The following is a 27,502-nucleotide window of genomic DNA, read 5'->3' as shown; positions in this document are numbered from 1 at the left end:
ATATATATAAATGAATATACAAAAAATATGAAAAATTAACAAACTTTAGAAAGATATGTGCAACTCTAAAAAATTTTAAGGGTAAAAAAAGAATAAGATACCTTGATTAATAGTATGTACTATATCTTTGTCAGACAATTCTTACTATAGGAGAGTTTCTATAATTATCCTTTTGTTTAGTTTCTACAATTATCCTTTTGTTTTTTTTTTTAAACGAAATGCATTTTATGAAAACTAAAGTTAAGTTATTACAAAAAAGGAGTTACAAGAAATGTCTATTGGTGGACCGGAACCTAGGAATAGATTATATGAGTGATTCTTAATTAAAATAACCACATCAAATATAAAAAATCTTTATAATTAAAAAGTGAATTGATTATCGAACTATTATATAATAAATTAGTGCAAAAATAGAAAAAAAAACATTAAAACACTTGGCATTTTAAGCGAAAAACAGAGGGAGGACTTTTGTAATAAATACAAAGAAATCTAATGTATGAAAGAAAAAAATAAAACAAAATAAAAATATTTGAATAAAATATTTTTAGAAATAAACACAGAGAGTATTTTTGTAATGTATTTCTCTTATTTTTTTTAAACAAATACAAACAATTAAAATAATTTTTCGAATCAACTGGATTTACTTTAAAAGGTTCCAATCTAAGAGACAAACGAAAATTAAAACATTGATATTAATATATTTTTTATATTTTCACTTCTTCGAGGATAGTATTAACATAGTCCTTTAAAAATCTACCAACTAATAGTAATTTAATAACAATCATAGACTCTTGTATCCATAAATTATAATATTCAAACGCATAATTATATGCTTGGATAGAGAAAGAAAGCTTTCATTATAATAAGAGAAATTTTCACAAACCACTATTGTTTAGTGGTTATTAGGTAGTTGTAGCTACCATTTACTATATTATTTCCTATAGCTATGTTTTCAGGTTTTTTAGAGTGTATTCGATGTATTTAAGCTACTGTATTCATGAATACAGTAGCATTTCTCGGTTTAAAACAGGGGATTATAGCTAGATAGATTATTGTATTCGACTGTATTTGACTGTATTCACGGCGTGAAACATGGGGTTACAGCTAGACAGATTATTGTATTCGACTGTATTCGACTGTATTCATGATATGTATTTGTGAATACAGTAACGTAAATAGCGCAATTCATGGTTTATTCAGCTATTTTTAAACGGAAAGTGAACCAATTAACATAATAGATGTCACGACCCTAAAACTGACCCGATCGTGATGGCGCCTATCGTGAAACTAGGCCAGCCGACACAAACCCAAAATCAACCAGAAAAGTCATAAGAAGTCATTTTTAGGCCATTAATTAACTAAAATCCCATAATATAATTTTAAATAAGCAGTGCAGAAATATAACACAAGTCCGACATCGGGGTGTCACCATTCATGAGCAACTACAAACTCGTCTAGGAACAAAAAAAGGAAAACATAGTCCGAAAATAAAATACTAAGATAATCTGAGTAAGATAAGAAGGAGAAGCACAGGGCTGCGAACGCCAAGCAGCTACCTAGTCAACTCCAGAGACCTGGTGGAAGACTGGTCAGCACTCACTATCGCGTCCAGAGACTCCTGGATCTGCACACAAGGTGCAGGGAGTAATGTGAGTACGCCAACTCAGTAAGTAATAAAAGTAAAAGCAGCTGAGCAGTAAGAAAACAGGTAATTCCACGTCATAGCACTACAACAAAACAATATATGTCCAGAACAATACAGTAAATCAATTACTCCCTCCTTTTCATATTAGATGAGGTAGTTTGACTCGGCACGGAGTTTAAGAAAAAAGAAGAAGACTTTTGAAACTTGTGGTCTTAAAAGCTTAAGGGGTAAAAGGTTTGTGGGGCCATGACATTTGTGTGGCTATAAAAGCTTCTCATTAAGAGTAAATGGGTAAAATTAAGAGTTTAAAGTTGAATTATTTCCAAATTTAGAAATGTGTCATTTGTTTTGGAACAAACTAAAAAGGAAAGTACCTCATCTAATATGAAACGGGGGGAGTAACTCGTAAAAATAACTCAGTTCAGTAAAACCTTTTTAAATCATCTTTCAATAGTTTCAAACGAGTGATTTAAACAATGAGCAAAAGGATAGAAACGTAAACAACCCCTCGGGCAAAACATATACCATAAACCGCCCCTTGGGCAAAATATCAACAGAACCAGCCCTTCGGGCTACCTCACAATCACTCGTAATCAGCCCCTCGGGCAACAACATGAAACAACAACAGCCCCTCGGACAATATCACATCACTCACACTGGGTACCCACGCTCATTGGGGGTGTATAGACTCCGGAGGGGCTCCTACAGCCCAAGTGCTATCACAAGCCATCTCGTGGCATAATAAATCAGGCCCTCGACCTCTCATATATCACAAATCAGTACAACCTACTGCGGCGTGCAGCCCGATCCCATGATACCCTCACAACACAGGCCCTCGGCCTCACTCAGTCAGAACTCACTCAAGCCCCTCGGGCTAACAGTAAAAGAACAAATACTCGGCTCAAGATATCATTTATAAAAATTGAAAGGAGTAAATAAAAAAAACCGAGTTATGAAATCAATAAAACATAGCATGACTGAGTGTAAATATTATCAAAAACAATAGTAAAAATCCCCTAAGGGTCCAAACAGTCGGCACAAGGCCCAAACACGGCATTCAGCCCCAAACATAGTAATACTTTCTAAAATATACTAATATCAAACAGTTTCCAATTAAATACGCGACTTAATAGTCGTACGGGATGGACAAGTAACAATCCCCAACGGTGCACAACCCCACGCTCGACATCTAACGTGTGCGTCACCTCAAAATAGCACAACGATGTGAAATCCGGGGTTTCATACCCTCAGGACAACATTTAATCATTACTTACCCCAAACCGCTCCAAACTCTAGCCCGCGATGCCTTTGCCTCTCGAATCGGCCTCAACTCGCCCCGAACCTATCCAAAATCAAAATCATAACTGTCGCGCCCCCCTTTTTCCTCGCGGAGTCCGGGTTTCGACATTCATTGGGTTTCAACTCGCCCCGAATCTATCCAAGATCTAGCCTTGGCTTTTCAGCTGGCTAGACAGTGCAACAGACAAATAGTAATAGAGAGCAAGAGCTTTTAGATATGTTTTTCCTTAGGTATGTGTGTGTGTGTGTTTAAAACAGAGTGATGTATTTATAGGAGTCGAGTAGTGTAAAGTAAATAAGGTAAGGTAGTTTAACATTGCAAATAAGGCAAGGAAAGCAATCAACCAATCAACTAGGCTTGACAGGGCAGAAAATCAGGGAGTTATATCCAAAGATAACTCGGATTGAGTTTCAAATAAGGCAAGTGGTGAGTCTGACAGCCAATTAGCGTTAGAACACCATAAATCAAGCAATTAATCACATAAATAAGGTAACATAAGTAATTAGACACCAATCTGGGGTCAAACAGCCCCTTAATAGGCAAGAGACATCAATTAGGAGTCTCAGAATTAAGGAAAGCAGGCAAAAATACAGTAAATCATCTCATCAAAAATGAAACCCTAGACAGTTGGGTCAATTATTCAATTATTCAAGAAATAACGGGCAAAATGTTGGAGTGGACAATGAAATAATCAAACAATTAAGACTGGAACACAATTATGAAAGAAAGATTAATCAAACACATAGGAAATTTCAGAAAAGTCCTTTGCAAAAACAGATGAAGTGAAACCCTAATTCTAGGAAACTTTAGGATCGATTAACAATAGGAAAATCATAAAGCCTTTAAAGAAAAACTGTTATGGAAACTCAAAATCGCTTCAGATATACAGAGATTTGACCAACAAATAACAAGGAAGCAAAAATCCTAATATAACAAGGTGCTAAAATCGATTAACAGTAAAAGAAACAAGAGATCTTTAAAGGAAAATTATTGATAAACTCATAATCACTCCATATCTACAAAGATCTGGACAGATTCATGTTTAAAAAGATTAGGGTTTTGAGGAAAAGGAGTGGGGTAAAGAGAATCTGGTTTTGAACCAAAGATTCGAACCATAAAACTCAAGATAATAGCACTCACAAACGGAGATGACCGTGGGCAAACTCTTAAAAGAGTTTTGAACAAGATCTGAATTAGATCTCTTTGAGATCTCTTTCACGAAACAACAAAATCAAACAACCAGAAGAGGTACGAGGCCAGTAGAAGCCTGAAACAACCATGGAATCCCATGGAATAGGTAGGAATCAAAGGGATTAGGGTAGGTTTAGGTGGTGGCGCTTAGGGTTAGGGTTGAGCCTCAGAGAGAGCCGGAGAAGAGGGGATTCAAGGGCGGCTAGTGTGGGAAAAATGATTAGGGTTAGGGGGTTGTTTAGAATAAAAAAGGAAAGAGTGAATAGGGGCCGTTGATCTCTGAGATCAACGACCGACATTGGATGGGGTTTGGGTCAGGTAGAGGTCTTTAGGGTTTGGGCTGGGTAGATTTGGGCATGTTTTTAATTGAATTCGATTGGGGGGGTCCNCCGAGTTTGGGTATAAAATTAGGGGCTATTTGTTAAATACCTATTTTTTAATAAAAGAAATTTTAAAAATGGCTAATAAAAGATAAAAAATAATTTTTATGCATGTAGGTGATTTAAAATAATTACTTAATATTGTAAAAAATATAAGAAGTCATTTTTTACATAGATAATGTAGCTATGCATATATGTGGGTTATTATTGCAAAATACACAATTATAGTTTTAAAAATGCAAAATGTAATTGAAAAAATGCAATTGAAATATTTGAACACTTATATGAGCATGAATGATGAATTTGGATGGTTAAATCATCATAAAGTAATATGAGGGATAATTTTGAATATTTATATAACAAAAAATGCAAAAATAAATGGATTTAAGGACTTCATAAATTATAAAGGCCAAATACATACACAGCCCATCCAACTTGGCACCATTTTTTATTTTGGCACTCTATCTTTACCTTGTTCCATTTTATCCCTCCAACTCTATTTTACATGTTCCATTTTGGCCCTTCAACTCTATTTTTTATGTTCCACTTTAACACAAAAGCTGAAACAAGTGCAAAAAATATAGCGCGTGCGTATACACAAATCTGAGGTGTAATAAATATTCAATTAAATGTTGCCACCTGGTTTTTTCATCCATGTCAAAAGGGTCAATACTAAAATACCTGAACCCGACCATATTTTTTGTGCGTTTATTTCATCTAAACAGGCCAGGTATGAAATCGACAGATGAAAGCTTTGGAACTTAGAGAATGAAGATGGGGCAACAGTGGATGAAAAAATACGGTCGGGTTTAGGTATTTCAGTATTGACCCATTTGACATGGATGAAAAAACTAGGTGGCAACATTTACTTGGATATTTATTACACCTGAGATTTGTGTATACACACGCGCTATATTTTTTGCACTGGTTTCAGCTTTTGTGTTAAACTGGAACATAAAAAATAGAGTTGGAGGGCCAAAATGGAACAAATAAAATAGAGTTGGAGGGCCAAATGGGAACAAGATAGAGATAGAGTGCCAACGTGAAAAATTGTGCCAAGTTGAATGGGCTGTATATGTATTTGGCCAATTATAAAACAATTTGTGCATGTTTGTAAATGCATGTACTATATTTTGAAAGGGTATGCATATTTTAAAATATATGAGGGAAAAAATGGGTATCAACAGTTGCCCCTCTTTACCCGGGAAGGATGAAAGAGTTTTCGGCTAAAGAATGATGACCGATTTTGACCGAATGGGATGTTTTGAAAAATAGAGGCCGAACCCGGGTCTTTGAGCTGCCTACATATCCCTGGTTTTACAGGAATCAGGCCATGTGTAGTTCTGGACCCACCGGTGAATGAAGCCGGTGGAGTTGTTATAGGAATGGTAGCTAGTTTCATCAAAAGGTTCTTTTGTGAAGGGTGAGGTCGGATAAAGTTATGGTCGCGAATCTGGAATGTAACAGATGTATTATGGGGCAAATAGCTGGATATCACGGAGTGGTTTGGGTAACCGATGAGAACTGGTTATGAATGGCAAAGTAAAAAAAATGGCATGAGCGGAAACCAGAGCGAAGGCCGCTCCTGTTTGAAAAACGGTTACCTCCTGGATTACCTGCAAAACTCAATATATGATGCATGCAATTATGTAGATTACTGCGAGAATTTAAACGTGATGTAAATTCCCTTTGGACCATAAAAGATTGTCTTTGGACGGTGCGGATGACGTCCTTAGACTATGATGTCCTGGGCCATGAATTGTGAGATAGGAGATTCGTAGGCCATGAAATGATGTTCTCGGGCCATGAAAATGGTGCCTCAGAACCATGACGCCTTTGAATAATGATATGCAAATTTGAGAGATCCTCAGGCCATGGCATGGTGTCTTCCGACTATGAGGATAATGCCTTTAGACAATGATGCCTTTGGACAAGTTGGCGATATTTCAGCCCATGAGATGCAATAATATGATGCTAAATCAACAAGACAAGGCTTAGTCTTGCGAGGTTAAGGGCAGAGCTTAGCCCGAAAGAGGAGCAAATAGATAGTGCCGGAGAGACAGTGCTTAGTCTCGGCAAATAAAGGCGATGATTGACCTTATGCAAATAGGAGGCAGAGCTTAACCTCATGCAAGATTCGGGACAGGGCTTAGTCCCATGCAGATGGAAGGCAGAGCTTAGCCTTATGCAGATATGGAGGCATGACTTAGCCTCATGCAGATATGGAGGCAGGGCTTAGCCTCATGCAGATGGAGACAGAGCTTAGTCTCATGCAAGATTCGGGACAGGGCTTAGTCCCATGCAAATGGAAGGCAGAGCTTAGCCTTATGCAGATATGGAGGCAGGGCTTAGCCTCATGCAGATATGGAGGCAGGGCTTAGCCTCATGCACATGGAGACGGAGCTTAGTCTCATGTAAGATATGGAGGCAGGGATTAGCCTCATGCAGATGGAAGGCAGAGCTTAGCCTTATGCAAAAATGGAGGCAGGGTTTAGCCTCATGCAGATATGGAGGCAGGGCTTAGCCTCATGCAAGATTCGGGACAGGGCTTAGTCCCATACGAATGGAAGGCAGTGCTTAGCCTTATGCAGATATGGAGGCAGGGCTTAGCCTCATGCAGATGGAGACAGAGCTTAGTCTCATGCAAGATTCAGGACAGGGCTTAGTCCCATGCAAATGGATGGCAGAGCTTAGCCTTATGTAAAATGGAGGCAGGGCTTAGCCTCATGAAGATGGAGACAGAGCTTAGTCTTATGCAAGATTCGGGACAAGGCTTAGTCCCATGCAAATGGAAGGCAGAGCTTAGCTTTATACAGATATGGAGGCAGGGCTTAACCTCATGTAGGATTCGGGACAAGGCTTAGTCCCATGCAAAAATAGAATAAATAGAAGGTGATAGCAGAGTTTTCTTAGCTGATAATAGACTTCAGTACCATGGTTGTTATGAAGATTGTGACTGGGAGGCATGTATATTCTTCGCTCCTGCATCCAAAGAAAAATCGTGAGTTCTGTAAAGGGGAAGGTCGGTTCGTGCCTCCGTTGGCTTGCTTGGCTTGCTTTGCTTGGTCCGAAGGTCTTGTTCAAATCATTGGGGGGTAGCGTTGGCTAAACAGAGTCATTTTACAAGCAAGCATGCATAATTTCAAAGACGTAATAAAAATATATTATTTTAGAAATTGGTTAGATTAACCAGTGACTGTGACACGATCTGAGACATTGCAACCTCTCTTGCTTATAGAATTTTGAGGGTCTTCCTCAAAATTCTGCCCTAATTAGATGGACACCATCTGACTGGTGCACATGCTGCGATCGACTGAAATTGCTTCGAAATTTTGAGGGTTCTCCTCAAAATTCTGCCCTAGTTTCTGACTTTCTGGCATATGATGGTGTTGGCTGGACTTGCTCCGGAATTTTGAGGGCCCTCCTCAAAATTGTGCCCCAGTTTCTGGTTCTGGGGGGTGGGGTGGGGGGGGGGGGGGAAATGAAAGTTTTATTATGATATGACCGAACCCACAGTGCTGCCTACGTATCCCCTCTTAAACGAGAATTAGGTCAAGCGTAGTTCAATATACATCATTTTGTGAAAACATAAATAGTTACACATAGTATCGTTTGACTGCATCTGAGTTGATCGGTTTTGGCCAAACTTCTCCGTCCATTTCTGCAAGTATGAGGGCTCCCCATGTCAATACTCTATGAACCATGTAAGGGCCTTGCCAGTTAGGAGAGAATTTCCCTTTGGCTTCATCCTGATGCGGGAAGATCTTCTTCAACACCAGCTGCCCCAGTGTGAACTGCCTCTGCTTGACTCGTTTGTTGAAGGCTCTAGACATTCTGTTCTAATAGAGTTGCCCATGACACACTGCATTCATCCTTTTTCCGTCTATGAGGGCTAACTGCTCAATGGCTCCTTATTCATTCTGCGTCGCTGAGCTCAGCTTCCTGTATGATTCTCAGGGAAGGGATCTCCACTTCAGTGGGGAATAACAACTTCAGTACCATAAACCAGTAAGTAGGGAGTTTCCCCGGTTGATGTTCGAACTGTGGTACGGTACCCCAATAAAGCGAATGACAGCTTCTCGTGCCATTGCTTGTGATTTTCTACCATCTTTCTCAGTATCTTCTTGATATTCTTGTTAGCGGCTTCTACAGCTCCGTTCATCTGAGGTCTATAGGCTGTGGGATTCTTGTGCTTGATTTTGAAAGTCTCACACATGGTCTTCATCAGATCACTGTTGAGATTGGAGGCATTGTCAGTGATGATCGATTCTGGAACTCCTAACCGGCAAACAATCCGGTCGCGGACAAAATCTGCTACGACTTTCTTAGTTACTGCCTTGTAAGATGCTGCTTCGACCCATTTGGTGAAGTAATCAATAGCTACCAAGATGAACCGATGCCCATTTGAGGCGGTGGGCTCGATTGGATCAATGACATCAATTCCCCAGGCGGCGAATGGCCAAGGCGAGCTTGTTGCATTGAGCTCATTTGGCGGCACTTTTATCATATCGGCATGTGCCTAAGCTGGTACTGCTGGAGCGTCCGCAACTGGGACCTGATCCTGAACTGGGGCGGCTGGTGGATCTGCAGGTGCTGCCCTAGCTACTGTGCGGGCTACACCCCTGCCCCTACCACGACCTCGACCGCGTCCTCGGCCTCTGGTGGTCCCAACTGGTGGTACTGGTGGTCGTCCGTCCTGACCGGTAGCATGTGTCCTCACCATCTGTGAGAGAATATAATAACATAAGTTTAGTACTAGAATCAGCATATTCGCACGATAGGAATTCAAGAATATGAAGTTTTTCCTAAGAGGTTCTGCAGCCTCCCGAGGATAAGTACAGACGTCTTCGTACCGATCCGCGAGACTCTACTAAACCCGCTCATGACTCGTGAGACCTATGTAACCTAGGCTCTGATACCAACTTGTCACGACCCTAAAACTGACCCGGTCGTGATGGCGCCTATTGTGAAACTAGGCCATCCGACACAAACCCAAAACCAACCAGAAAAGTCATAAGAAGTCATTTTTAGGCCATTAATTAACTAAAATCCCATAATATAATTATAAATAAGCAATGCGGAAATATAACACAAGCCTAACATCGGGGTGTCACCAGTCATGAGCAACAACAAACTCGTCTAGGAATAAGAAAAGGACAACATAGTCCGAAAATAAAATACTAAGACAATCTGAGTAAGATAAGAAGGAGAAGCACAGGGCTGCGAACGCAAATCAGCTACCTAGTCAACTCCAGAGACATGCTGGAAGACTGGTCAGCACTCACTATCGCGTCCTGAGACTCCTGGATCTGCACACAAGGTGCAGGAAGTAATGTGAGTACGCTAACTCAGTAAGTAATAAAAGTAAAAGCAGCCGAGCAGTAAGAAAACAGGTAATTCCACGTCATAGCACTACAGCAAAATAGTATATGTCCAGAACAATACAGTAAATCAATTAACTCGTAAAAATAACTCAGTTCAGTAAAACCTTTTTAAATCATCTTTCAATAGTTTCAAACGAGTGAGGAAACCAGTAAGTAAAAGGATAGAAACGTAAACAGCCCCTCGAGCAAAACATATACCATAAACTGCCCCTCGGGCAAAATATCAACAGAACCAGCCCCTTGGGCTACCTCATAATCACTCGTAATCAGCCCCTCGGGCAGCAACATGAAACAACAACAGTCCCTCCGGCAATATCACATCACTCACACTGGGTGCCCGTGCTCACTTGGGGTGTACAGACTCCGGAGGGGCTCCTACAGCCCAAGCGCTATCACAAGCCATCTCGTGGCATAATAAATCAGGCCCTCGGCCTCTCATATATCACAAATCAGTACAACTTGCTGCGGCGCGCAGCCCGATCCCATGATACCCTCACAACACAGACCCTCGGCCTCACTCAGTCAGAACTCACTCAAGCCCCTCGGGCTAACAGTAAAAAGACAGATACTCGGCTCAAGATATCTTTTATAAAAATCGAAAGGAGTAAATAAAAAAAACCGAGTTATGAAATCAATAAAAGCATAGCATGACTGATTGTAAATATTACCAAAAATAGTGAGGAAACAATAGTAAAAAGCCCGTAAGGGTCCAAACAGTCGGCACATGGCCCAAACACGGCATTCAGCCCCAAACATAGTAATACTTTCCAAAATATACTAATATCAAACAGTTTCCAATTAAATACGCGACTTAATAGTCGTACGGGATGGACCAAGTCACAATCCCCAACGGTGCACGACCCCACGCTCGACATCTAATGTGTGCGTCACCTCAAAATAGCACAACAATGTGAAATTCGGGGTTTCATACCCTCAGGACAACATTTACAATCATTACTTACCTCAAACCGGTCCAAACTCTAGCCTTTGACTCTCGAATCGGCCTCAACTCGCCCCCGAATCTATCCAAAATCAGAATCATAATATCAAAATAGGCTAAAGGAACAAAGCCCACGCGAAAATATTCAAATTACATCGAAGATCCTGAAATTGGCCAAACCCGACCCCCAGGCCCACGTCTCAAAATTTGATAAAAATCACACCACTAGAATCCTTATCCTCCCACGAGTCTATACATATCAAGAACATCAAAATCAGACCCCAAATTCTCAAATTTTAGGCTTTAAATCCCATTAATCTCATGTCTAATTAGTTAGAAATCGCCATAGAATCGAATGTTGAGTTCAAAAACATTACCTCCAAGTATTTTCCTTCAAATCCCTCTTCAATCTCTCTCAAAAAGCTTCAAAGTCGCTCAGAAATGGTGAGAAAAAAGCTGAAAATCGCGAAGGCAAGAATTTATATGTTCTGCCCAGGGGTTCCGCATCTGCGGTCCAATACCGCACCTGCGACAAAAGGTCCGCATCTGAGGAATTTCACTTAAACTTCCCATCCGCACCTGCGATCAAGCCTACGCACCTGCGGGCTCGCAAGTGCGACTAACCTTCCGCATCTGCGATGCATCCCCAATCACTGGCCTTCGCTCCTGCGATAGAAATGCCGTTTCTGCGGCTCGCACCTGCGGTCCCCAATCCGCAGGTGTGGTTATGACAGAAACACAGCAGCTTCAGCTGCAACTCTAACTTCCAAACTTTCCGATAACCATCCGAAATCATCCTGAGGCCCCCGGGACCTCAACCAAAAGTATGAATAGCTCATATACCACTATTCAAACTTGTACCAATCTTCGGAACACGCAAAACAACATCGAATCATCAAAACACCCTCGGATTCAAGCCTAAGGATTTCAAAACTTCCGAATTCCACAAACGATCAAAAAGTCTATCAAACCACATCCGAATGACCTGAAATTTTGCACACAAGTCACAAATGACACAACAGACCTACTCCAATTTCTGAAATTCTATTCCGACCCCGATATCAAAATTTTCACTACCAACCGGAAAATGCCAAAATTCCAATTTCGCCAATTCAAGCCTAAATCTACCACGGACCTCCAAAATACATTCCGATCATGCTCCTAAGTCCCAAATCACCTAACGAAGCTATCCGAACCATCGAAATTCACATCCGAGACCTTTTTCACATTAGTCAACATCCGGTTGACTTTTCCAACTTAAGCTTACTCAAAAGAGACTAAGTGTCTCATTTCTCTACTAAACCACTCCGAACCCGAACCAACCAACCTGAGACCACATAATACAACTGAACAACACATTAAGAAGCAAAAATGGGGGAAAACGGAGCGGTAACTCATGAAACGACCGGCCGGGTCATTACAATAGACTCCTAATATAACTCAAACTCAATTATAACACACAAAATTTGTATTTGAATACATATATACATCTGAATACATAAATTATATTAATTAAGAAAAACATATGAATACATTCATGGAATACAACGAGGCAGTGAATACAATGAAATACATGGAATACAGCGAGATACATTGAAATACAAAGAAAAAAAATACAATGAATACAATGAAATACATAGAAATACAGCGAGATACATTGAAATACACTTAAAAAAAGGTAACAGAATCTTCAAGTTGCTCAACCCCAAACTTCAGACGACCTATTTTTCGCCGACGATTTTCCGACGGCCCATCGGATTCTGACCATGATTCCATCAGCAGCGATGAGAGAAAGAAGAAGAAAATGAGAAAGATCGCTGCTGAAGAAATTGCTAAGTTTTTCGCCGACGATTTTCCGACGATCCATCGGATTCCGACCATGATTCCATCAGCACCGATGAGAGAAAGAAGAAGAAAACCAGAATGATCGCTGAAGAAGAAATTGCTAAGTTTTTGGCTAAGAAAGCCATGAAAGTTGTCAAGAAGTTAAAGTCCCAGAAAATTCCTGTTGACTACTCGGAAGAACGATCGACGGAGGAACTGATGAGAGAGAATCCATGAGTTTGTATTCATGGAGAAAACTGGCTTTGAGAGAGAGAAGGTGGAGAAAAATCTGAAAGAATGAGAGAGAAAAATAATACAAAGCGTATTTTATGGCTTAAGGGTAGGAGATGACCATAAATAAATATTTGGCTATAAAAATCAAAAGGTAGCTATGGAATATAATTTTTTTAAAATAGTATTTATTTAAAATAAATAAAGTATCAACCTTTGCTATAGGAAGTAAAAATTCCTTTAAAAAAAAACAAAGTAAATTAATCAAAATGTAGTGGTTATAATTTATATTTTAGATACTGCTTTATTCTTTTCTTATATGTTAGAAATAATTCTTATAGTATTTCTTATAGATTAAAGATATATGACAATTTTCATTTTGTGTATTTCACTGGTGAGGAAAATTAAAGATATCTTTTGTCGTTACCTGATCATTTTTTAAAAAGAGATAGCTTTCTAGGACAATTCAAACAAATACCTAAATCTTTATGGGTTATTTGTTCTTGCTAAAGCTAAAAAGAAAGAATAGTAACTTGTCAAATTGAAATAGTGAAATTATAAATCTTGAACAAATTTTAAGTTGAATGTATAGATTGAGATGATTGAAGGCTTATCCGATAGTATTGGATTGGCTAAATAAGAATCAACAATCATCATTTTCTTGTACTTATATTTTTGTTTTCAACTTTTACTTTATAACTCCAATACAACTTTTAATATTATATTGGGGTTTTGACACAGTTACCTACAAAAACAAAACTATTTACTCTTGTCTACCCATTTGTTTTCATACCCATAAACTAATTACATTTCCTACTCATAGTAGGTTTTGTGGAGAATTTTTTCTTTATTCTCCAAGTCTTTTTTAATTCTATGCTTCTTTTCTTTTCTTTTTTCTTTTTTTTTTCTCGTTTTCTTCTTATTTTTTTTTTCTTTTTTCCTTTTCTAATTTTATTTAACATCTGTTTTTTTATATTCTTTTTCTCTTCATAATCTAATTTCATTTACTGTTTTCACTATTTTTTATTATTCTTTTTTTTATATTATTAGTAAAGAAAAATCAAATTGTGTACCAATTAAATGTAGTTAATACAACCAAAAAAATATTAACTAACATAAGATACCGGTATAGTATATAGTTATACCAACAGGGTATACAATTGTACCTAAAGAGTTAAAAAAAATTTAATTCAATTATTAAACTTAAATAATATCAGTTGTCAAAAAAAAAATTAAAAATTCTAAAAGGACCTAATTGTAAGAGTATACCATTACATCATATAGCATACTATAATTNGTAAGATTAGCGTTCATGATTGATAGAGATGTGTTGGTAAATTTGTATGAGCATAAACAGAAGGGATTCCATCAATAGGGGAAATCATTGCCTTAGCTTTTTATCATAATTGTTTACAACCTTATTAGTTTAGTTTACAGCCATTTAGTTACTTGCAAGTGTAGTTGTTAAAGAACATTCAACTGAGATTTGAATATTTGGGAAGCTGGTTCTGAAGAATTAGTGGGTCTGAAGATAGTGGTTGATAGGTTAACTCTCTGTGGATTCGACCCTGGGCGTAATACTCGGGTTATATTTGCAACATCCGCAGAGTCCTTTTTATAAGGCATAGTTGGGCGTGATCAGGTATACTGTTTTATGAAGTATAATAGTATAGTGTTGCAATATAGCTATATACTCCTACAGCATATTGTATACCGTAGCGGTATATTGTAGTTGTGTTCTTCTTCGATTTTCAACTGAAAATTTCGATCTCAATCACCTCAAATCAGTTCCAAATGCTATCAAATTTCAGTATGAACTTCCAGAAGGTACTATAAGCAATATTTAACAACACCCACTTTGAATCAAACAAGAAATCCTTAAAATAATTAGATCTAATTTCTTTTTGAAGAATGATATAAGGGAAATGGAAGAGTTTGTCCAAGTCTTCTTCACGGAGGCAAACTTTGTCCAAGTCATTGACATCTGGGTGTGTCAAAAGGAAGAGTTTGTGTGCAAGAACTAGCTCGGGTTATTGTGTTCCTTCTTCCACATCCATGGCTACCTTTCTTTGCTATTTCTTGGTTTTTTTTGTTTCACTGTACTTTCAAATGCCTATGTGAAGAAGAAGAAAACGAGAAAAGGAAAAAACCGGGTACTTTCATATGCCTCTGTGAAGAAGAAGAAGAAAACGAGAAAAGGAAAAAATTGGGTACTTTCAGATGCCTCTGTGAAGAGGAAGAAAACGAGAAAAGGGAAAAATCGGGTAAATAGTTTGGGCCTGGACATTAAAGGGTAAATAGCTTAGGATTAATGGGTATAAAGTGAGATTTTCTCTATTATATTTATGTAATTTTTTTAATAACCATTGCATTTATTGAGACGGGATACACACGCAACGCGTGTGCCGAAAAACTAGTAAAACCATATAAGAGTTGGAGTATCTAGGCATAGCTTCTGTATTATTGTAAAACAAAGTTAAATTATATACTATATACTTCTCCCTCCATTCACTTTTACTTGGCACGTTTTGACTTTTCAAGCCCCTTAAGAAATAATAAATGAAGTGCATAATTTACCATGATACCCATATTAATTGATGCATATTGTATTGGATTTGAGAAAATGATTTGAAATGACTAATAAATACTATGGGTATATAAGGAAAAAAATTTGTCTTCTCTTTGATATGCGTAAAGTGACAAGTAAAAATAAAAATATATTTTTAGTATACATGTCAAGTAAAAGTGAACGGAGAGTGTATATATTTAAGAAACTAAACAGAATCTCACACTACTTTATGTTTTACGTGCAAATTCAATTAACAGCGCTTTTACTGAAGATAGCGCTTTTACTGAAGATAGATATGCCTAAAATTACACAGCACATTTTCAATCTTATTCTCTTAAAAGTTTCCTATAGCAACTCCATAGACCTCACATTTGTATATGTTCCCCTTTCAAATTGTATTATTCAGAAAAAGATTTCCTCAGTTCCTGAAAAGCAGGAACAGAACTTCAGCAAGTTGTGCTGGAAGGACCATAAATCGATGTATGTCACTCATGACTTTGTGTAAAAATAGACTGCACTAAATGGAGGCATAGCCAATGCGATCACAAATAGAGCTGCAGGCACTGCCATTCAATTGCATTCCAAACCATGTTAGTCGACTTTCTCGTTCTTAAGGACTCTCTGCCTCATTCTTGAACCCGCAGGACAAGTTACAATGCGGAAGAAGGATCTCCATCATCACCCTGATCCACTTGCCAATTTTTCGTTACCATATTCGCCAAATTCATATTTCTCGTACACTTCAAGTAAGAGCTCCCTGCACGGCACAACAGCCCCGAGCTTTATGCAAGCAAGGAAAGCTCCAGAAAGTTTACGGTGAAGACTATAAGCTTCCTCAGGTGGCGGTGTCAGCCTGTGCCTCAGCATTGTAGCGCCTAGATTTGAAATGCTTTGGGTAATATTGTTAGCTCGAAAATCATAGCCTCCAAGCTTTGAAAATGGCAACCCCACAACAAAACCTGCCTGGACATGTGTCTCCATCATTATTTCAGATTCTTCTCCTGTGAGGAAACCAAGCCTCTGAGACAACTTTATTATAGCTTCCCGGTCATTGTTTGCGCAAGCAAAAACCTGGTTTAGCGATCGATCAGTATCTCATATTAAACAATATAGGAATATAGAAGTGTCTCAGGTCAAAAGATTCAGTGTCAATCATGCATACAACCTAAAAAAGTAAGCTAAAATCGCAACGGATCTCAGATTTGCAGTTCGCCAGAGATGATTATGCTTTAACTAGAGAAAGGTACTGGTACCGTATGACAATAAAGGAATGCTTCAGATATAATCTTTTAAGAAACTTGGCCAAAAATGCAAGCTTCAAACGCCACTAAACAACAGTTCAGATAAAGGATAAGACCACTACAACAAATTGACCAGCAGTTTATATGTAGATTTGATAGTTCCAAAGTGGGCAAAGGCATATAATTTGTCATTTAGCTGAACCATATAATTATTTCAAACTTCCCTTTGAGCTAGGTCCAGTGAAAAATTACTATAACTTGCATACAGAAGAACAATAAACTCCAGCGCAATTCAAGTAAGCAAAGACATCTTACCATTCTCAAATAATCATCCACAAAAGGTTTGGGGTAGTCCCGAGCTGCTCCAAAGTCAATGAGATTGATTATTCTTTCAGACTCATCATAGAGGAAATTGCTCCAATTAGGATCGGTCTGCTCTAAACAAGTCAATGTTAGGGAAAAGAAAAAGGACAGCTTCTAAATTTCAGAATAATTGTAGTTATAAAAAGAACTTAGTATAATCGTAACAGTGAGCGAAGATAATTATAATTTCGCAAACCATTGAGAAAGAAAAGTTTAAATTATTGAGGGAAAGTTTCCCAGTGTGCTTCTAAAGCTTGCAGTTGAATGGGAACCATGTGGGTTGAGATAGGGGGTGATGTGGGTTGAGATAGGGGGTGTCTGATCCTCCAAAAACGCACATACTTTTGGAGGATCCGACACCTAACCGGCAGGATTTTTTAAGAGTACGAGCAACATAGATGTGAGGCCATGCATGGCCTTGCACCCTGGCTCAGTAGGCTGCTCTCTCAGCACCATGTTTAGTGTAGCATGGCATGGTTATATATGTCAAGTAATGTACAATGAGAAAGAAATCATAACCAGGGAGTAATATGAAAAACGTCAAGCCCGTGCAGGGCCTACAGGGACTTCCCTGGACCATTCTCTCAGCAACCTTTCTTACCGAAGAATGGAAGGATTATATCACTTGACGGAATATACAACAAGGAAATTGAACCCTTAGATCTTATGTAGCACTAACAGGATAGAAATATTGTATAGAAATTAACAATTTACCTGCATGAAACGAAAAACAAACAACTCCATCAGAGTAAGCTCGAGCAATTTCCTTCCGACGTAGTTTCGAGTCTCTTGATCCAGTAACGCCACCTTGTCAATTGGAATTCCTACAAAAATATTCATAGAAGTTATCAATAACAAAAATCAACTTCAAATAATCCCAACGAACCTGACGCCAAATACATCAGCTGATGAAAGGAACCAACCATAACATTAAATTTTTGGTGTTTTCAAATGTTGGAAATGCTAGATTTAAAGCAGTTACCAGGGACAAGTTCTGAAGTCAGTACTCGTTTACTTGACAAATCATCTATGACCACTGGAACATAGAATCCCTTCGCGCCAGATAATAGAATGCCAAATCTTTTTTGACTCTTCGCTTCCAGCTCATAGTCGCATTCACGAGAGAGTTCTTCTTTGGCCACCTGAGGTTGAAGAATAAAACACATCTATTTCATTAAAGTTGCACCATAAAGCAAGGAGCCATGATCGTTGTCAAATAAGTGTCTCTGGAGCAACGAGGGTGCTGTTTCCCAAATGTGAACTGGAAACCAAATTGCACTTCGAACGGTGAAATTTCATCAAGAGAAGTAGCATTGTACGAGAAAGTACCTCCACTTTAAGCTACTTAACAGTATAACCTAAAGGGGAAGGGAAGGTGGATTTTCACTACCCTTAGTGAGCATTCATCAGCTACCTTTAGTTGTTAATTGGACAAGAAAGGGAAATGAAAGTCAGTCACTTCTTCTCCATCAACTTTCAGACTGGTCTTGAGCTGAAATGGAATGGAATATCCGCTTTAATTTTGATTCCCATACTTATACTTCACAAACAAGTCAAATAGATGTTACCATCCTCTTAAACTTCCACTCTATCCTCCTCTTTCAACTCAAGTGAACAATAAGTTAAACTCTAAGAACTGCAGGTGACATGTCAAACGCAAGAATTTCTACTGATAAACAGATAAACTTACCTTCAAAACATTTTCAAGGTCCAGCTCATTAAGGCTACTAGAACCACAGAAATAGGTCAATTAGCTTACACTTCTTCTAAATTGTAAGAACCACGGGTGAAATATCAAATACAGGGATTGGTATGTAAATACACGAATAAGTTTACCTTCATAGCATTTTCAAGGTACAGCCCTTCTGGTATTAGATTTGTGTAACCTAATAGAAGTTTCACATTATCAATATCACTCTCAATGCTATCAGCAACACCTGGGTACTGTATTTTCATAGCAACATCCATGCCGTCCTTTGTGACAGCCCGATGGACCTGGAAATTGTTTAGAAGTAGTAAGTATGTGGCTAAATCTGCAAATAACTAGGCAAAATCTTAGATAACTAAACATTTTGTATAAAGAATAAAACCTTCAAGCAAAAGCATCAAATACCATTCTCTTTTATGCAATGAAACGGCCATTCATTTATTGAGAATGCAATACTGCTAGATCATGAATTTGTCAGTGTTATGTAATTACGGATTCCCTAAGTCCTCAGAGCTTTGGAAAAGGGATTCGGGAGTCCGTGCTTTTATGTCTTAAGAAATTTTATGTTGGCAAAAGAAGAAGCTAACGGTGTTCAATTGATTCTAAATAGTAAATAAAACAAATTAAAGTATTTTGGTGGGTATAAGAACCGTACAAATTAAAAAATGCAATATCAACAACTATACCTCAAATCCCAAACTAATTGGGACGGTTGTATGAATGCTCTATATCAATTCCACTCTTTAAGCATTAAAACAGTTCCTTGTTTTTTCATCAAAATGAGAGTGGTAACTCCAAAATATTTCATTTATTTACCGGCAGTGTCATTTATCCTATTATTACTTTGCCTACTCTAATTTTTAGCCGAGGGTCTCCGGAAACAACCTCTCTACCTTCATAGGGTAAGGGTAAGGTCTGCGTACATATTACCCTTCCGAGACCCCACTTGTGGGACTATACTGGGTATGTTGCTGTTGTTCAATAATGTCTTAGATAAACAAGTCTAATCTCAATGGTACAAATGACATGTGTGAGTTTGGAAGATTTGGTCACTCATACAAATGGAAATCCAACACTTTCAAGATAACAACAAACTTTTCCCTTATATCGAGAAAGCTAGAAGTAGACATAGCACTTTAAGATGTTCTTACACAAAAATAAAAATATTGCTGAAACTGGATCTTATGGATTTTAAGGATTTAAAAGCAAAGTTAAAACTGATTATATTATTTAGTATATTACAAAAATTTAATTGCAATTAAACTAGACAAAGACTAAGTTAACACAAAAATTACTCGACTGTTGCTAATCCTAGACTGAAGAAACACAACGAGTTTACCAGTATTTTTCTAAATGAATTTTATGGAGGACATATCGAGGAGGGTGGAAAACATTATGAGGATAATGGGGACATTTCATACTAGCAAGATGATAGTAAGCGTGTTTGCAGTATAAAGTAGCTCGAAGCGCAACTAAGAAACAAGAGAACAAAATGGTGGTTTAGTTAAAACTAGATCACCTGTCCAATACTTGCTGCTGCCATCGGCTCATAATCAAAACTCTTCAACTTCGATGACCAATCTTGACCTAATTCACTGCCCAACACTTGATTAAGCTGACTCCTCGGCATAACATCTGCACCTTGACGGACAATGTCCAAAGCAGCTAAGATCTACAAGCATATGAGAGAATTCATACCAGAAGCAAAGTTGTTAAAAATCAATGGGTGGAAAGCCACAACCTCGTCAAAAGTGGATAGATCCCTTGCATAGGGTAAGTAAAACAGAAAAAGAAAAAGACAGAGGGTCTTTCTCACACTTTACACTAAATTGTAATTCTAACAACATTAAACTTTATATTCTCTTTTACTTTTGAGAGGATAATGTTAAAATTCTCCCTCTCAACCATGACCACTGCCATTACCCCCCCCCAACCCCCCAACCCCCCCCCCCCCCCCCAAAAAAAAAAGGAAAGAGAAAAAGGACATTTTGAAAGAAAATTAAACTCACATCAAACTAACTCTCAAATTTTACCACTTTGGTAACTACTGGCATCTTATTTTCCTCACCAGTTCACAAAATAATGATTATGAGTTAACATAGTAGGATAGGTAAATGTAATTTTTATAAATACAGGGGAAGGCTCTCTGATAATTATAATCAAAACAAAGTAGCTTTACTGGTTCCTATTATGTGTCCGTTTGCAGACCAGGAGACACCAAAAATCTTTTTGACCTAAATGGCATTACGTGCAAGACATATTCTGGAAACCGTGCCATTTGATGAAGTATCACCTAATAGTCCATACTCTCCTATGCGCAAGATCAAATCAAATTGTTAGCTAAATTTTGCTTTTTGGTGTAAAGAAGTTTATGAAAATGATACTGAATCCATTTTACATATCATAGGTTCCCTACTGGAATAGGCTAGGGCCATTTTTTGGGCCTCTATCTTTGCTTATGATATCTGGTATCCCTTTGTACATTCTTCTCTGCACTATCTTATTGTCTGTTATAATATAGTACTCCCTCTGTTTCAGTTTATGTGAACCTATTTCCTTTTTGGTCCGTTCCATAAAGACTGAATCCTTTCTAAATTTGGTAACAATTTAGCTTAAACTTACAATTCTATCCTTAATGAGAAGCTTTTACAACCACATAAATACTCTAGGGCCCTTTTTGACTTATTTAGGACCACAAATTCCAAAAGTCTTCATTTTTCCTTAAACTACGTGCTCAGTCAAACAGGTTCACATAAATTGGAACGGAGGGAGTAGCTTTTATCAAAAAAGGTTAGTCCATACTCTCCTTTAACCGATAACTGCAATTCCTAAACACCAGTTGTCTATTAAAATGAAACTGGCACAATTATAAACACATTGGCCCATTCAGAAGAACTGTAAACAAGTTACAAGGCAAGCAAACAAATGGTATGTTCAAAGCTAAATCCTTCTACCAGGTCTTAATGAAAAGGACGTGTTAAGCTTTAACATAAAATAATTTGGATTATGGAAGTAGCAATGGAAATTCTTTCTTTCTTTAAGGGCATGAAATCTAATTTACTATATATGAAAAGCTTGTGCAAAAGACGATGACTCTATAAAAGTTGGTGGTATATGTGCAATTGAAGCCTCAGGGGGTTCTCCAATGAGGAGGATAGACTGAAATGGAAGGAACAAAGTGGATGCCTATACACTGTCAAGTCATAATACAGTTTTTTTTTGGGGTGATAAGGAGATTAATCAAGTCATATTACAGAGTGCTAAGAGAAAAAAGCAACAGATCAGGTCATGGCCATGGAAACAAATATGGAGGTCTGAAACTCCATGTAAAGTATCTTATTTTACATGGTTAATTGCTAAAGAGGTAGCCTTAACCCAGGATAATTTGAAAAAAAGAGGATTCATACTTTGCAGTAGGTGTTACCTGTGTGGAACAAAGGCAGAAACCATAGTCATCTTTTTTTTTTTCACTGTCCAGTTACTGATCAGATTTGGCAGCTGTTTTGGAACTGTTTGTGTATTAAATGGACCATGCCTGGTGATACGGCTGGTTTTTCTTAAGTTGGAGCACTGTTGGTACAAACAGGACTAGGAAAAAGAGTTGGAACACAATACCAGCCCGCATCTGGTGGACTGTTTGGAAAGAGAGGAATAAGAGGTGTTATGAGGTAGCTACAGTTCCACTTTAAAGATCAAAGCTAAATTATATTCTTGTTTTACTTTTGGTGTAGATTGGAACTTGTAAATGAAGGTGAATCTGTTTTAGAGCTTTTAGAATCCCTACATGTTAGGAAGGTCCGATTTTTGCTTTATACTTTTGCTATGTTGTGAAGATTTCCAGCATAATTTTTGTGCTGCTTTTAATAAACTTTACCATTTCCAGAAAAAAAAACCTGGAATTTCATATACGGGCGAAGGAAGAGCAGAGCAAGCATAATCATTTGTTCTGGAGCACTTTGGACAATCAGGTATCACCATAAGAGACTAATACTTGAGCTCTTCAGGGCAAAGAGAATGAATTCATTCAATATCAAGAATATCTAGCTTCTTTTTCTTTGTATATATTTGGAGGAGATTAAGATGTTCAACTGTATAGGTAATTGGACTAGGCTCTTGGAAATTAACAGTCTTGTATGGTGCTCACTTGAGTACATATTGTATATAGAACTGGTGACCTTTTGTCAATATAAGTTTACTTATCAAAAAGAACTACTCCCTCCAAATAAACATGTTCATATAATTTTCACATCTTCCAAGAATTTAAATTTAAATATATTAAACAATTCAGATTAATATTTCGATGTGATGTTTACACTATCAGATCAGCTTTTTAACTATTACTTTAGTAGTTTCTTCTAATATACAAGTATAATATATAAATCAAATTAAAATTTCAAAATCCATCTGCATTTAAAACTATGACATGCCAAAATGCAATGGAGGGAGTACAAGGCAAGGGAAAATAACTCCAAGGCGTATTTTGGAACTCAAAATATTTACCGGAGCTGGAACCACAGATTCATCTTGGATGCTCAACATCTGCCCCAATTTTAAAGCTGCTCCACGCATTCTACATAATGCAAGAGCGAGACGTTCTGCATTTTTCTCAGATAGATAGGGGGATAGAGCCGATTGATTCCCTTGCAAGTTTGGTGTACCAAAAACAAGCCTCTTGGCAGATTCTTGAAGTGTACCCCAAGCAAGACCAGCTCCAAGGCCCGCAAACCTTCAAAATTAAAGTTAAGTTCAAGCGAAGAGTCCAAGTCATGTGAACAGAGAAAGTGATGTTCATGATAAGAGCAACTTCTGGTGCATCTTGGTTCTTTACATGCAAAAGGTTAATTAAAGCAGATAATTGCTAACGAAAACAAAAAAGCCTGAAATATCCAGCTAAGTTGAAAATTTTGATATACAAGAGAGAGTGGTCATTCAACCTAGCTCTGAGGACGCATATTTTTCCAGTCCATTAAGAGCTAGGAATTGATGCATAGTTCTTAATTCTTCCTTTAAGAAACAAACCTTCAATAACTTAATATGATAACAATGAATGAGACTCACTGATTTGCCTGCACATAATGCACCAGGAGGAGTACAACCTCTTAGGCCCTCAAATCTATACCAAGTCATTAGCATAAGTCCCCAATGAAGCAAAGATCTCTAAAAGCCTTAAATTAGGAGTGGGACCTCAAGTTTCCAGCTCAAAAAAGGAAAGAGGAAACCACTGGAGTAATAGATTGAATAAATAAGAGACAAAAGATCTTTTTAAGCGTATGCTCAATATTCTTCCAAAGATCTAGCATTAGAAAGACTTGGAAAGCCTACAAATATTAATGCAGTAGCAGTAAGCAAAATCTTTTCTCTGTGATTTAGTTCCCAAGAAAGAAGAAGGCTACACCTATGATGAAACATTCTTGCATATACTCTGACAAGTTACACAAGCAATTGTCTGAAAATCCTGGCCAATATAGCATACCTCAATTCTAGCTTATAAATTAGTCTGGAATCGACAACAAACAACAAAGTAAACATCCAAGTACACCAACACAAGGGAAACTAGTAACAAGTAACCATTTATGAGACTGTTCAATAAATATGAGAAGTATTGAATAATAGTAGTAACTGATTTAAAATGTCTACGACTTCCCTTAATGGGTATGAGTGTAGTTGACATGGGGATGTAACCAAGGATACCTGTAACGACCTGGCCGGTCGTTTTTGGAATTTACGCCCCGATCCCCCATTAACTGCTTTCCCTAAGTTCATTTATGCTATTTTGGTTTGTCGGGACGTTCGATATTAGGATTCGGAGCGTTCTGGGACACTTAGTCCCTAAATGAGAGTTTAAGAGTTGAAAAATGGTCCGTATTCGGAACAGTGTGAAGACGACCTCGGAATGGAAATCCGATGGTTCCGTTAGCTCCGTTAGGTGATTTCGGGGTTGGGAGCGTGTTCGGAATGTTATTTGGAGGTCCGTAGCTCATTTAGGCTTGAAATGCCGAAGTTTGGATTTTTGAAGTTTCCGGTCCGATAGTGAGTTTTTGATCCGAGGGTTGGATTTGAATTCCGGAAGTTGCAGTAGTTCCGTCATGTCATTTGGGATGTGTGTGCAAAATTTCAGGTCGTTCGGACGAGGTTTGGTTAGGTTTTTGATCGAAAGCGTATTCGGTTAGAATTTGAAGTTCTTAGGCTTGGATCCTTGATTTAATCGGGTTTCCGGTGTTGTTTGAGGTGTTTTGAGGATTGGTGCAAGTTCGAATAAGGTATTAGGTGGTATTGGTGCTTTTGGTTGAGGCCCCGGGGGCCTCGGGATGATTTCGGGTGGTTAACGGGGAAATTTTCTAAGTTGTTGCAGCTGGTATGTTTTCCTTTCTGGTATTTTCGCTTCTGCGGTTTGGGAACCGCAGAAGCGGCTTCCTCATCGCAGAAGCGATTTTTTTGGCTTCCCCTCAGAGACCGCAGAAGCGGTCATCTTTCCGCAGAAGCGGAACCGCTGGAGCGGTCATATGTCCGCAAAAGCGGAATTTCCCCCTTTAATGAGAAACCGCAGAAGCGGTTATTTTGCCGCTTAAGCGGGACCGCAGAAGCGGTCCCTTGTCCGCAGAAGCGGAAATGTCTGGGCAGAAATAGGAAATTTCGAGGATTTAATCTCATAAGTTTGAAAATCAATTTTGAGCTCGGGCAAGGACGATTCTGAGAGGATTTTGGAGAGGAGATTATTGGGTAACATTTCTATGATCCTTTCTAATTATATTCTATCATTTAGTAGTTAACTCCACCTTTTAAATTCGAATTAAGGATCAAAAATGGAAGAATTTGGGTTAAAGTTCATTGACTAAACTATTGGGTTTTGAGGGGGCATTCGACCTCCGATTTCTGAGATTTTTATATGGTTAGACTCGAGAGTACGAGGTTTCTGAAAATGTGAAAATTATTCGGTTCCGAGACGTTGGCCTGAGGGGTGTTTTGGTCATTTTACCTATTTTCGCGCCTTAGCTTTAATTTCAATAGTGGAATCAGTTGTTTGCAATATTATTTACGATTTGCAATTGAATTGAATAGATTTGGGCCATTTGGAGTCGGATACTCGTGGCAAGGGCCGGTTCGAGGTAAGTGGCTTGCCTAACCTTGTGTGGGGGACTTCGTCCCTTAGGATGTGATAATTGGTAATTGAATGCCTTGTACGTGAAGTGACGAGCGCGTACTTGAGCAAATTGTTGAAACCCGGATTTTTACTTAAATACTTGATTTGGATTCTTTTTCATATTTGCCTTACTTTACTTGCTTTTATAGTCTGTGCTAGCATAGAAGAGCATGTTTAATTGATCCAAGCTGCCTATTTGTTTAAATTGTCTTAACTGTGATTACGTGGAGCATGTTAGGCCGGTATTATTTGATGCCTTGTATTGTTGTACTTAAATTTCTGAATAATTCATTGATGTTGGTTGCGCATTTATTTTGGGACTACGGGACGGTATCCCGGGAGATCCCCTGCACTTTTATTTTGGGACTACGGGACGGTATCCCGGGAGATCCCCCTGCACACTGATGATTGGATTACGGGACGATATCCCGGGAGATCTTTTGATATTGATATGAGATTTGGACTACGGGACGGTATCCCGGAAGTTCCATTGGACAGTTGAGAAAAGGGCTACAGGACGGTATCCTGGGAGACCCTCGTCGGTATTCTTGTAATTTTGCTGTATTTACTCTGTGTTTCTGTTTTGTCTTGCAGTACTATATTTCATTGATCTGTCTTATCACATCGCTGTGTTCATTAGTTTTCTTCAGACTTCAATACTGTTAATATCTTGCTATTTTATTGTTCTGTCTCAGTAGGGCCCTGACCTTTTCCTCGTCACTACCCAACCGAGGTTAGGCTTGGCACTTACTGAGTACCGCTGTGGTGTACTCACGCCTCTTCTGCGCATGTTTTTCATGTGCAGATCCAGGTGCTTCTGAGCAGGCGTACCGCCAGTAGCTGTCAGGGAGCGTATTGGGGACTTGAGGTATACATCTGCTACGTCCGCAGATCCGCAAAGTCTCCTTCTCATTTTATCCATAGTTGTTAGATGTTATTTCGATCCCTCTTTGTATTAGACTATTCTGGTGACTAGAGCAGTGTAAGATTTCTTATAGCCTGTGTTGCTCGTGGGTTTCCGGGTCTTGGAGGTTATTTCAGTATTTTGTATTAAAGTGTATGTGCCAGGCGGCAACTGTATACATTACTCATGTTATTTAGCTTCGAATATAAATTTCGCAAATGTTGTTACTTCCGCAATGTGTTAGGCTTACCTAGTCGTGAAGACTAGGTGCCGTCATGACGTGTTCACAATTGGTGAACTAGGGTCGTGACAAGTTGGTATCAGAGCTCTAGGTTCATAGGAGTCACGGAACACAGGCCGGTTTATTAGAGTCTCGCTGATCGGTACGGAGACGTCTGTATTTATCTACGAGAGGCTATGTAACTGTTTAGGAAAAAAAATCTTCACTTCATTGGATTCCTTGTCGTGCGATATTTTTGACATCAATTCTAAACTTCTGTCTTCTATTCTCTCACAGATGGTGAGGACACGTGCTACACGAGAGGACCAAGCACCCGCGCCCCCTGCTGCCGCCGTCAGAGGCCGGGGCCGGGGAAGAGGTCGATGACGCACCCGAGGTGCAGCCACAGCACCCGCGCGCGCTGCCGCGTCGAGGTACCGACCACGCACGATCCCAGGTTG

The 27,502-nt window shown here is 38.6% G+C and overlaps 1 protein-coding gene across 1 annotated transcript; it reads right to left on the bottom strand.

Annotated features, from left to right (window-relative positions):
• Positions 1-15,658: 15,658 nt before the first annotated feature.
• On the bottom strand, positions 15,659-23,502 carry LOC109206345 (protein ABC transporter 1, mitochondrial; the record flags this gene model as incomplete). The annotated part of the gene is given in 7 exon segments (XM_019369171.1): positions 15,659-16,535; positions 17,021-17,137; positions 17,783-17,892; positions 18,051-18,210; positions 18,905-19,063; positions 20,296-20,448; positions 23,277-23,502. Coding segments are annotated over 7 exon segments (1,318 nt in total), but the record flags the coding sequence as incomplete, so codon positions are not given.
• Between the last annotated feature and the right edge of the window lie 4,000 nt (positions 23,503-27,502).

The sequence above is a fragment of the Nicotiana attenuata genome, unplaced genomic scaffold (genome assembly GCF_001879085.1).
Source record: "Nicotiana attenuata strain UT unplaced genomic scaffold, NIATTr2, whole genome shotgun sequence".
Taxonomy (NCBI): domain Eukaryota; kingdom Viridiplantae; phylum Streptophyta; class Magnoliopsida; order Solanales; family Solanaceae; genus Nicotiana; species Nicotiana attenuata.
Note: the sequence above shows the minus strand (reverse complement) of the source record. Positions and strands in the feature narration are given on the sequence as shown.